The sequence below is a fragment of the Piliocolobus tephrosceles genome, chromosome 9 (genome assembly GCF_002776525.5).
Source record: "Piliocolobus tephrosceles isolate RC106 chromosome 9, ASM277652v3, whole genome shotgun sequence".
Taxonomy (NCBI): Eukaryota; Metazoa; Chordata; class Mammalia; order Primates; family Cercopithecidae; genus Piliocolobus; species Piliocolobus tephrosceles.
Window position 1 is genome coordinate 29,403,223 of NC_045442.1, and position 11,442 is coordinate 29,414,664.

At 40.9% G+C, this 11,442-nt stretch overlaps 1 protein-coding gene across 1 annotated transcript in view; it reads left to right on the forward strand.

Moving 5' to 3' along the window:
- The window catches only part of CFAP43 (cilia and flagella associated protein 43), a 107,364-nt gene that overhangs the window by 4,508 nt on the left and 91,414 nt on the right, over positions 1–11,442 (forward strand). Inside the window, exon 3 of the mRNA XM_023206210.3 lies at positions 3,218–3,314. Within this exon, the coding sequence (XP_023061978.2) occupies positions 3,218–3,314 (97 nt within the window). The remainder of the gene's footprint in view (positions 1–3,217; positions 3,315–11,442) is intronic.

Consider the following 11,442-nt stretch of genomic DNA (forward strand, 5'->3'; position numbering starts at 1 on the left):
AAAAAAAAAAAAAAAAAAAAAAAAAAAAAAAATCACTGATTTAAAAGATTTAAATGTATAGAAATATATTCCTGGATGGACAGCCTGGTTATTATAAATATATTTCTGAGATTTGTCATAGAAAGTAATTTGTAGGTTTATCATATGTTTTAGACAGCAAGGAGTACTCAAATGATTCTAAAATTCATCTGGGAAAATAAAACATAGAGAATGAGAATAATTTGAAAGAAAATGATGGCAAGGCATTTTAATATTATGGTGCCATAGTAATTAGAAATGTGGCATTGGTACAGGGATCACCAGATCAGTGGGAGAGTTGAAGACTTGGGACAGAATCTAAAGTATATAAAAGCTGAGTAAATGAAGAAAGAGGCTGTCACCAAAAAGAAGGAGGAAGAGGAGGAGGAGGAAGAAAAGGAGGAGGAGGGAGGAATAAGGAGAAGAAGGAAGAAGAAAAAATATAGATTATTCAACAGTAGTGTTAAGAAAATGCATATTTTAACAAAAGTATCAAGTTAGATACTCATGGTCTATATCAGATGAAAATGAGCACTCAATATAAATAACAAATCCACTTGAACATAGTAGAAAATACGGGCCGGCACGGTGGCTCCCGCCTGTAATCCCAACACTTTGGGATTCCAAGGCAGGCGGATCATGAGCTCAGGAGATCGAGACCATCCTGGCCAACATGGTGAAACCCTGTCTTTACTAAAAATACAAAAGTTAGCTGGGCATGGTGGCATCTGCCTGTAATCCCAGCTACTCAGGAGGGTGAGGTGGGAGAATCGCTTGAACCCAGGAGGCAGAGATTACAGCGAGCCAAGATCACGCCACTGCACTCCAGGCTGGCAACATGGCGAAACTCTGTCTCAAAAAAAACCCAAATATATATATATATATATATGTGTATATATAGAGAGAGAGAGAGAGTAGAAAATATGGTAGAATAGAGGAGTGATTCTAGGAAGGTGAAGAACTTTTCACACAAAACAAAAACTTAGAAAAGACAGACATATTTGATTGTATATATATTTAAAACTGATTAACATCAAAACACCATGAAAAATTAAAAGGGAAATAATAAACTGGGTAAAATATTTGGACAAATGGGATCAAATATTTTCAGAGCATTAATGAAACAAGAACAAAACAGCCTCTTAGAACAATGGAAAAGAAATTAACCCAGACAAATCACTAAACTACAAATGACCAAAGACATCAAAAAATGTTTCCTCTCAAGATTTGTTTTAAAAAGTGTGATTTAAACCAACATGTTATTTTTCTGCCTATCAAGGTCACAACTTTTTTAAGATCATAATTGCTAGGTAGAATGCAGTGAAACTGGTAGCACTCTTACTTGCTGAAGGTGGGACTATAAATTGATAGAGTCTTTCTGTGAAGTAAATATTTACTCTCTTTGACTCAGTATACTCGCTTCAAGACGAATTCAATTTTTAGGAAATGGTTAAAAATATGGTCAAAGATTTACATGCAAAAGAGTTTAAAAAGCACTGTCATACTAGCAAAAGATTGGAGCAATCTACATCTCCAGTATTGTGGATATAGTTAAATAAAATATACTATAAAGGGGTATTATGCAAACATTAAAAATCACACTTTAAAATAAGTGTTAAGATAATATAAAATTGTCAATATAACGTAAATTAAAAGCCAACTTGAGGTAACACTATAATCCAATTCCATTTAAAATGGATTATCATATATATGTGTGTGTGTGTGTGTATACATATATATTATGAGACAGAGTCTCACTCTGTCACCCAGGCTGGACTGCAGTGGTGCAATCTTGGCTCACTGCAACCTCTGCCTCCCGGGTTCAAGTGATTCTTCAACCTCAGCCTCCTGAGTAGCTGGGATTACAGGTGCCCACCACCACGCCCAACTAATTTTTGTATTTTTAGTAGAGACGGGGTTTTACCATGTTGGCCAGGCTGCTCTCGAACTTCTGACCTCAGTGATCCACCTGCCTTGGCCTCTCAAAGTGCTGGGATTTCAGGCGTGAGCTCTCTCTCCCAGCCTCATATATAATATTTAATCTATGGCTAGTATAGCTATAAAAAGCAAAGTTATATTTAAAGAAAATATGTATGTATGTATTTTTTCAAGTAAACACAGAAGAAAATCCTAGAAAGAAATTTACCAACTTTGGTGGTAGGATTGTAGAGAATATATTTTTCTCTCTTTTTTTTTTTGGCATTTTCTTCAAATACCATATTTTCTAAGATTTAAAGAACATCTAAAGTTGGTCATCTTCAATTGTGGAGGGAAATGTCTGTTTAGCAAGCATTTAAAAATCATTAAGGTCTCTGCCTACAGAAAAACTAGTTTTTGTAGTGAATTCTCAATAAATACACTTTTTTCTTTGTTGATTAGACTATGCTGAATATATTCAATAAATGACAGAAGCAAAATTTCAGGATTATATTATGGTCAATTAAAATGAGAATGAGAAAAAAAGAAAACAGCTATTAAAAACCCACAGAACAAGCAATAGAGACATAAACATACGAAGACAGACTGAGGTGAGGGCAAAGCTTGCACCTGTGGAACCCACTGACGAGCAGATGAAGAAGAGGGAAAATCAGACCACTCTGTACTGGGAAGTAGGGACAGGCTCTTCTTGTTTTGGCCTCCCCGTGGTATGCATTTTAAAACATGTTGTTGCTAAGACTTTGGAATTCATGTTGCTTTCATCAACTATAGGTACAAAGGAGTCGGTCACTTTTTATAGCTATTCCAAAAGCTGGAAGATATTAAGCTAAGGGCCAGATATGGCCTAAGATAAAAGAAATAAGGAAGTAAGCTAGAATTATTACAACTCCCCAAGATATTTAAAGATGCCTAAATAACTATTCTAATTACAACGTCTCATATATTTATGAGATGATTCTTGGGTCATTTCAAACCATACTGGGACATGCATGGTGCAGTATGCTCAGTTCTGCACTGAAGTCTAGAGATAGTAACCTCATGGTCTTAATTCACTTTAATATCTTTTATAAATGGGTCTTAGCTTTGCTCTAAGCTTTCTGTTCATGGTCTTAGAAATTAGCCAGGATCTTTCTTATTCTAATAGTTAAATGCTTTTGAATTACGTGAAAATCATTAGCAAAGGAAAATAAACTGTAAGACCATAGTTAACTGAACATGGTCTTAACATAATCAAATCCTGATAATGGATTTTATATTTTAGGCAACATTCTCCTGGACTACACTTTGCTTTCATTCAGTTACTGTGGCACCTACCTGGCTAGCTACTCCTCTCTCCCAGAATTTGAACTGGCCCTTTGGTAAGTTTCAGCATCCTGTGGAATTCCTTTTACTGGGTTACATTACATTTTCCTCTTACTTTTCTGGATTTTATCAATGGAAATAGACATCAAAAATCTGAAACAAGGAAATATGAAGGAAAAAAATCCCAATCATATGTTTTCATACAGTTGCTATGTTTAGGCATAAAATTTGGCAGTCAGAGCAAAAACTATATAAGAACTAAATTAGTTATTGTCATTCTCTTTTATTAACATGCTTTATTCTCAGAGAATATATTTATAAATACATAAAGTTTCACTTAAAAAAATAAATGGCATCTTGGAGTTGTTCGCAAGTTTCCTGCTAATATTGAAATGGAGATGGTCTCTGTATTAGAGTTCAGTTTAATGTAATTGTTGTTAGAGACATTAGGACAATTATATCTTCAGAGAGTGGAACATGATACCACTTTTGCCTGCTGTATGGGAAATACCTGTGGTTAAGACAGATTTCTTATCTTTCCTGGATCATTTCATGTGGCCAACTTTAAGGCTGTACTCCCTTTTCTATCCATGATATAAGCCCCTTCAAGAGGATATTTTTCTTATTAAGGGGAAGTACAGAATATTCCAGAAATGACTAAAGGATGACATACCAACATTTCTTATACAAAAATGTAAGTACCTAGATTCAGGGAGCCACATTTAGTCTATGTAATTTTTTTTTTTTTTTTGAGTCGGAGTCTTGCTCTGTTGCCCAGGCTGGAGTGCAGTGGCGTGATCTCAGCTCACTGCAACCTCCGCCTCCCAGGTTCAAACAATTCTCCTGCCTCAGCCTCCCGAGTAGCTGGGATTACAGGTACCCGCCATCATGCCCGGCTAATTTTTTGTATTTTTGTAGAGATGGGTTTCACCGTTTTGGCCAGGCTGGTCTTGACCTCCTGACCTCAGGTGATCCACTCACCTTTGCCTCCCAAAGTGCTGGGATTACAGGCATGAGCCACCGTGCCCGGCCATAAATTTTTTTAAAAACAACTTTATGGAGGTATAGCTAACAGATAATGAACTGTTCATATATAAAGTAAATACTTTGATAAGTTTTGACTTATGTATATACCCATCACCACAATCAAGATAATAAATACATCTATCAGCCAGGCGCAGTGGCTCATGCCTTTAATCCCAGCACTTTGGGAAGCTGAGGCGGGCGAATCACGAGGTCAGGAGGCGAGACCATCCTGGCTAACGTGGTGAAATCCCGTCTCTACTAAAAATACAAAAAATTAGCCGGGCATGGTGGTGGGCGCCTGTAGTCCCAGCTACTCGGGAGGCTGAGGCAGGAGAATGGCGTGGAGGCAGGAGGCGGAGCTTGCAGTGAGCCGAGATTGCGCCACTGCACTCCAGCCTGGGCGACAGAGCGAGACTCTGTGTCTAAATAAATAAATAAATTCATCCATCACCCCAAAAGTTTCCTTGTGTTCCTTCAGAGCTTCCTTATTAGCCTTTGTCAGTGATGTGGTTTCTGTCACTCTAGTTTGCATTTTCTGGTAGTTCATATACAGGGAGTCATACAGTGTATATTCTTTTGTCCGGCTTCTTTCATGCAGCATAGTTATTTTGAAATTATCTTATGTTGCTGCATGTATATGTCAATAGTCATTCCTTTCTATTCCATGGTATGGGTATACCATACTTTATTCACCTGTTGATGGATGTACTGTATTAGCTTGCTAGGGCTTCTGTAACAAAGTATCACAAACTGAGTGTCTCCAATAACAGAAATGTATCATCTCACAGTTCTGGATACACAAGATAGGAAGCAGCTGGGGAGAGATGACAAGTGCATAAATTCTGATAGTTCCAAAAGCAGAAGGCTCCAATTGTCCTTCCTAAATGCAATCTGTGAATATTAAAAAAGCAGTGAAGTGGAATGAGCACAAATGTGTTAGTGTAACAGACTTAGACCTGAATCCTGGCTCCACAAATTACTAGCTGTGTGATCTTAGAAAGGCTGAGCCTTCGTTTCTTCCTCTGTAAAGTGGATATATCAAAATCTCCTAAATATGGTTTTTCTAATAATTCATTGACTAAAAGTATACATCATACCTAATAGTGTCTATTATATTTATTGAAGTCTGAGTTTCAAAGATGATAATTCTTAGGCTAATTCTGGGCCACCAATGTATTTTGTTTTGGCCATAAAGTATTTTTAAAACTGGAAAAATTTAGAGAAAAAGTTATCTGTATAGCCTTTCTCAAACACAGGCAACCCTGGACCTGTATTCCCACATGGTCACAGTCTGGTGTGGGCTAGTAAGTGGGTACGCATTCTAGATGCCCACACCTTAATCAGGGGTCGGTAAACAATGGCCCATAGGCCAAATCTGGCCCACCGCCTGTTTTTGTAAATAAAGTTTTATTGGAACATGCTCATTTGCTTATATATTATCTATGGCTGCTTTTGCTCTATAATGGCAGACTTGAGTTGTAATAGAGCCCATATATGGTCTGCAAAGCTAAAAAGATTTACTGTCTGGTCCTTTATAGAAAGAGCTTGCCAACCCGTCTTAGGAGTGTTTATACTCAGTACATTTCGTTCATTTACATTAACTTCCTGGCCCCTGTAAGCATTTGAGTTTGCTCACTGGATTTAATTCATTCAGTAAATTTGTATCTCCTGCTTCCTGCTGGATATAAAATGTATCTCTTCTTAGGTACATTTTAGGTATATCTGAGCCTTCTGTAGGGCATTTTTGATAAGCTGAGGTGAGACTGAGACTATGGGTAGATAGTATCTCCTCTCTGTCCCAACCCTTCCCCTAGATTTGTTTGCATGTCTTAATATTCATGTGCACTTCTGTTTAAGAAATTTGAGTCAGAGGGGAGAGACAAGGGGGCAGGAGTGAGGAGGGCAGGGGAGGATAGGGTAGATGCTGTGAGGAGGACCAGACACTGCTCTATCATGAGGAAATTCTCAGTGAGGCCCTGTGGCAGCAGAGGTGCCCTGGGGCCCAAGAATGAGTATGAACAGAGCTGGGAGACAGACCCTCCTCTAGCCTCTGCTCTGCAAACCCAAGATCAGAAGCTTTGGGAGCAACCCTGATGGCACCCTCGGGTGCTGCATAGAAATGTGAATGGGATTTAATCCTGTGATGAGGCCCAATAGTCCTCTTCACCAAGTAGCTTTGCCAGCAGTGGGCCTAAACACGAGGGAGCTAGAAGATGAACAAGGAGTAGGATGCATCTCACTTGTTGACAGCAGTTAGTCTGTGGACCCTGGGGACTCCCAGAAATAATTTAGTAAAAGTTCAAAAGAGGTGAACTTCTGGAAGTCAGACCAGGAGGAGCTCAAGTACCATGATTTGACTCCTGGAAATAAATTGGTCTAAGAAGGCTTTACCTTTATGTTCTAATGTTTTAAAAGAGCAGAATGGATTCATATATTATTTGTGTAATTAAAAATAACAACTTTGAAAAAGAATCTAAAATAGGTGGGAAATGGTCTCATGGTTGTAGTCCCAGGCTGGTGGGGTCTGGGATATCTGGGCTTCATAAGCAAAGACAATGTGCTATACACCAGCCATACTACCACCAGCAGTTTCATTAGAGAGGCATTCACTGAGATTTCCAATGGGTTAGTGCATTTAATCCCTGCCTCACCCCTACAACAACCCCCATGAGACATCTATGATGGTCCTCATTTTAAAGAAAGAGACTGAAACTTCAGAGAGATGAGATGTTAAAGCAGAATTTTCAAACAGATTGTTAGATGTAAGATGGTTTTATGTAACTCCTTAAAAATGGAACCAGCAGGAAGACAAAAGAAGCTGGTCCCTGTCTTAGTAAGTTGTCACAAGATCCCATGGACTGGGTGGCTTATAAACAATAGAAATGTTTCTCACAATTCTGGAGGCTAGAAAGTCCAAGATCAAGGCACCAGGAGCTTCAGTGTCTGGTGAGGGCCTGCTTCCTGATTCATGGATGATCATTTCCACCATGTCCTCACACGGTTGAAGGGATGAGCTAGATCTCTTTTATAAGGACACTCATCTCAATCATGAGGGCTCTGCACCCTTGACCTGATCACTCCCCAAAAGTCCCAATACCCCAATACCATCACCACTGGGGTTAGGATTTCAACATATAAATTTGGGGGCAGGCACAAACAGACCATAGCAATTCCTGAGTGCTTAAAAGAACACACACACAGCTGGGCACGGTGGCTCACACCTGTAATCCCAACACTTTGGGAGGCCAAGGTGGGTGGATCACCTGAGGTCAGGAGTTCAAGACCAGCCTGGCCAACATGGCAAAACCCCATCTCTACGAAAAATACAAAAATTAGCCAGACATGGTGGTGAGTGCCTGTAATCTCAGCTACTCGGGAGGCTGAGGCAGGAGAATCACTTGAACCTGGGAGGCGGAGGTTGCAGTTAGCTGAGCTCGTGCCACTGCACTCCAGCCTGGGTGACAGAGTGAGACTCCATCTCAAAACACACACACACACACACATGCTTACTCACATAGAGATAGAGTTAGAAAGAGGAGTGATTAAATAAAATTTCTAGGTTAATATATGAATGATGAACTTTCCAGAGGTCTCTAAAACCTTAGCACCTTAACCTTAACTATTCTACCAGGGCATACAATCATAGCATTGTACGTGTTCTAGAGTTTAACCTGTAAAAGCACACCTGCCTTTATCACATCGGGCTGTCAGTATATACTATGACAGCAAAGTTACATTCCCCAGGAGTGTCAGATATGGGGCAAAGCAAGGTACAAAGTCTGGTTTTTGTTCGAGGAGGCTTGTTGGAAAATGCTTCCCAGCATGATATGAGAAATCAAGCCAACGCAATTTTTCTTTTTTCCAAGTTTCATTTTTTGTTGTTCTTATAGCTACTTGCCTAAACTTATATAGTTGGTGCATTGCTGAGTGGGCTTTAAACTCATTTGGTTTCTAAGCTCTTTTATAGCTTTCATTGATCTAAGGCACAATGGGAACATGTAGTAGGGGCACCTCACCTAGTCTGATGGTAGAGGGGAATGGTCAGGGAAGGCTTCCTGGAAGGAGAGATAATGTTTAAGCAGATACTTGTATTAATTAGCTAGGCCTACCATAGCAAAGTACCACAGACTGAGTGGCTTAAACAGCATACATGTATTGCCTCCCAGTTCTGGAGACTAGAATTCTGAGATGAAGGTCTCAGCAGGGTCAGTTCCTTCTGAGGGCTGTGAGAGAGAATCTGCCCCCACGCCTCTCACCAACTTCTGCTCACTTGTTTGCTGGCAGTCCTTGGCTTACAGAAACATCACCCAGATCTCTGCTTTTATTTTCACATGGCATTCTCCTTGTGTGTGTCTGTCTGTCTCCAAATGTTCCCTTTATATAAGAACACCAGTCTTATTGGATTAGGCCCATCCTAATGACTTCATTTTAACTTGATTACCCACTGTAAAGACCGTATTTCCAAATAAGGTCACATTCTGAGGTGCTGGAGGTTAGAATATTAACAGGGGAATTTGGGGGAGGCACAGTTCAACCCATAGCAATACCTAAAGGATGAGCAGGAATCAGCTTTATGACGAGAAGAAAGAACATCCCAGGCACAAGAATGGCATGTGCAAAGGCCATGAAGTAGAAAAAGCACAGCAGGTTTCAATGGAAAGGTCATAATAATGGGAACAAGAGATTTGCCATGAGAGAGGCAAGCTTGGAGGCACAGTCAGAGGTGAGCTCATGAGCAGCCATATAAGTAGGTGACCATGTGGTTTATCATCCAAATCAGGATGCTTTTGAGAGTGAAAGAGGGTGTTGCTGATGAATGCAGGGCACTTCAGCCTAAACTGGGTTTCTCCTAGGCATACTGGGAAGGATACCCACACTCCATATAAGCTGTGTTAATGGACAAATCCTTTATCCTAAAGGCAGTGGGGCGCTACTAAAGGGTTTTAAGCAGGGATGTGACACAATTATATCTGCATTTAAGAAGACTCCTTTCAGCCAGTTATTTCCAGTGAAAGTATCTCCAGTACTTTCATGTTGCGGAAGATATATTGGAAGGAAACAAGGCATGAACATCAATTAGGAGGCTGTGGTGGTCCAGGTGAGAGATGACTGTGGCATGGACTAGGGTGGGAGTAGGGATGGAGGGAAGTGAAATTATTTGGGAGGTGTTTGGGAGGTAGCATCATGGGACTTATAACTGACTAAATGTTGAGTGTTGTGCTGAGGAAGAGGGATGGGTCTAGGGTTATACCCAGAGTTGTGTGTGACTTGGGCAACTTAGGGACACTGTGGTGCTATTCAGAGAGATACTGAGGGCTTGGGGACAGGGAATTTAGGGGAGGCAATGGGGGAAGATAAGCTGGGGGACAAACGGAACTGACAGTGCTTGAGATGAACAAACAGAGATGTCTAGTTGGCAGCTGATATATCAGTTAGGACTTAGGTTCAGTTGTGGCCACAGAAACCCAAATCACCAACACGTGTTTCCTTCTCTCACATGCAATTGTCTGGGCACGAGCAGCTGTGAATGGTGTGGTGGCTCCTCGGGGTCAGCGTCCAGTCTCCCCCTGTCATGCTGCTCTGCTTTTCCTAGGGTGTTGCTCTCATCTCTGGTCTATAATGGAGTAAATAGTAGAGATGAGAGCAACACCCTAGGAACAGCAGAGGAACCCTAAACCACCAGTGTATTTTGGGAGCCAATGGGGAGGGAAAAGGATGAGGGGAAGGGTACAAACCTTTTGTTGAAATGCAGGGCTTGCAGGAAAGAGATCATTGCCTGACCCAGGGACCACTTCAAGGGCTTTTAGTGAGGACAACTGACAGTAGGAAGATGCAAGAGCCTTTAGTACCAAGGTTCTCAACACTGACTACATGCTGGAATGACTTGTGAAGCTTTTAAAAAATGTTAGTGCCCACTCTTTCCCTCTCCCCCCAGCCAGTTAAATCAGAACCTCAGACCAGCAATATGCCTTGAGATGCCTTGAACCATTGCTTGAGAAGGAAGGACACACACATTATTACTTTGGAAGAATTGCATAAGGCTTATGACTTGAAAAAAAATTCTTTTTGGAAACACAAGCTTTTTTTTTTTTTTTTTTTTTTTTGGGTTTGGGTTTCACTCTGTCCCCCAGGCTGGAGTGCAGTGGCACGATCTCAGCTCACGGCAAGCTCCTTCTCCCGGGTTCACACCATTCTCCTGCCTCAGCCTCCTGAGTAGCTGGGACTACAGGTGCCCCCACCACACCCAGCTAATTTTTTGTATTTTTAGTAGAGAACGAGTTTCACCATGTTAGCCAGGATGGTCTCGATCTCCTGACCTCATGATCTGCCTGCCTCGGCCTCCCAAAGTGCTGGGATTCCAGACGTGAGCCATCGTGCCTGGCCTTGGAAACACAAGCATTTCTTTAAGAATGACCAGATGTTGCCGTATGTATTTATGGCGCAAGCAAGTGTTGTCTCAGCAGTTTCTCTGTTTGCTTATCATAGCGGCATTTAAAAACTTGAACATGCTTTCATTTATGTAAATAGTTTGTGAAGCTTTGACAATAAATGTAAACAGACATGAAATTATAAATCTGCTAAATTTGTATTAAGGGTATTCATTATTGAGAGAAAGTCCACTTCCTCCACACTCAACTCCTATGGCTATTATGGACTCCATTTTACCCAGAACACTTAAGTGCCTCAGCATCTGTATGATATAGTGGAGTGGGTGCTGGCATAGGTACCAGCTAACATGATGTATCACTAGCTCTCAGGATGATTGCCACATACATGGAACACCTGGGGGTGCTGGAGGTGTACTGGGATTGAATCTACAAAGTGTGTTTTCATTCACAGTGGAGGCTATGTCAAGCAAGGGAAGGTCCAGCCCTCTTGCGGGTGTGGTGAAAGGCTCTACTAGCAAAGACATGGGCGCCGGAGTGGGTCCCATGTAGCCTGCGGGTGCTTATTCAGTGATGTACATGGCTCTGATCCTGGACACAAAATCTATACTGGAGAGGAAATGACTGCTGAAATAAGGCAATTGTATGAATATTTAAAATGCCTGGAACAGTAAAGTAATGATAATTCAAAAAGAAAGAAAGAAAGGAAAGAAAGAAAGGAAAGAAAGGAAGGAAGGAAGGAAGGAAGGAAGGAAGGAAGGAAGGAAGGAAG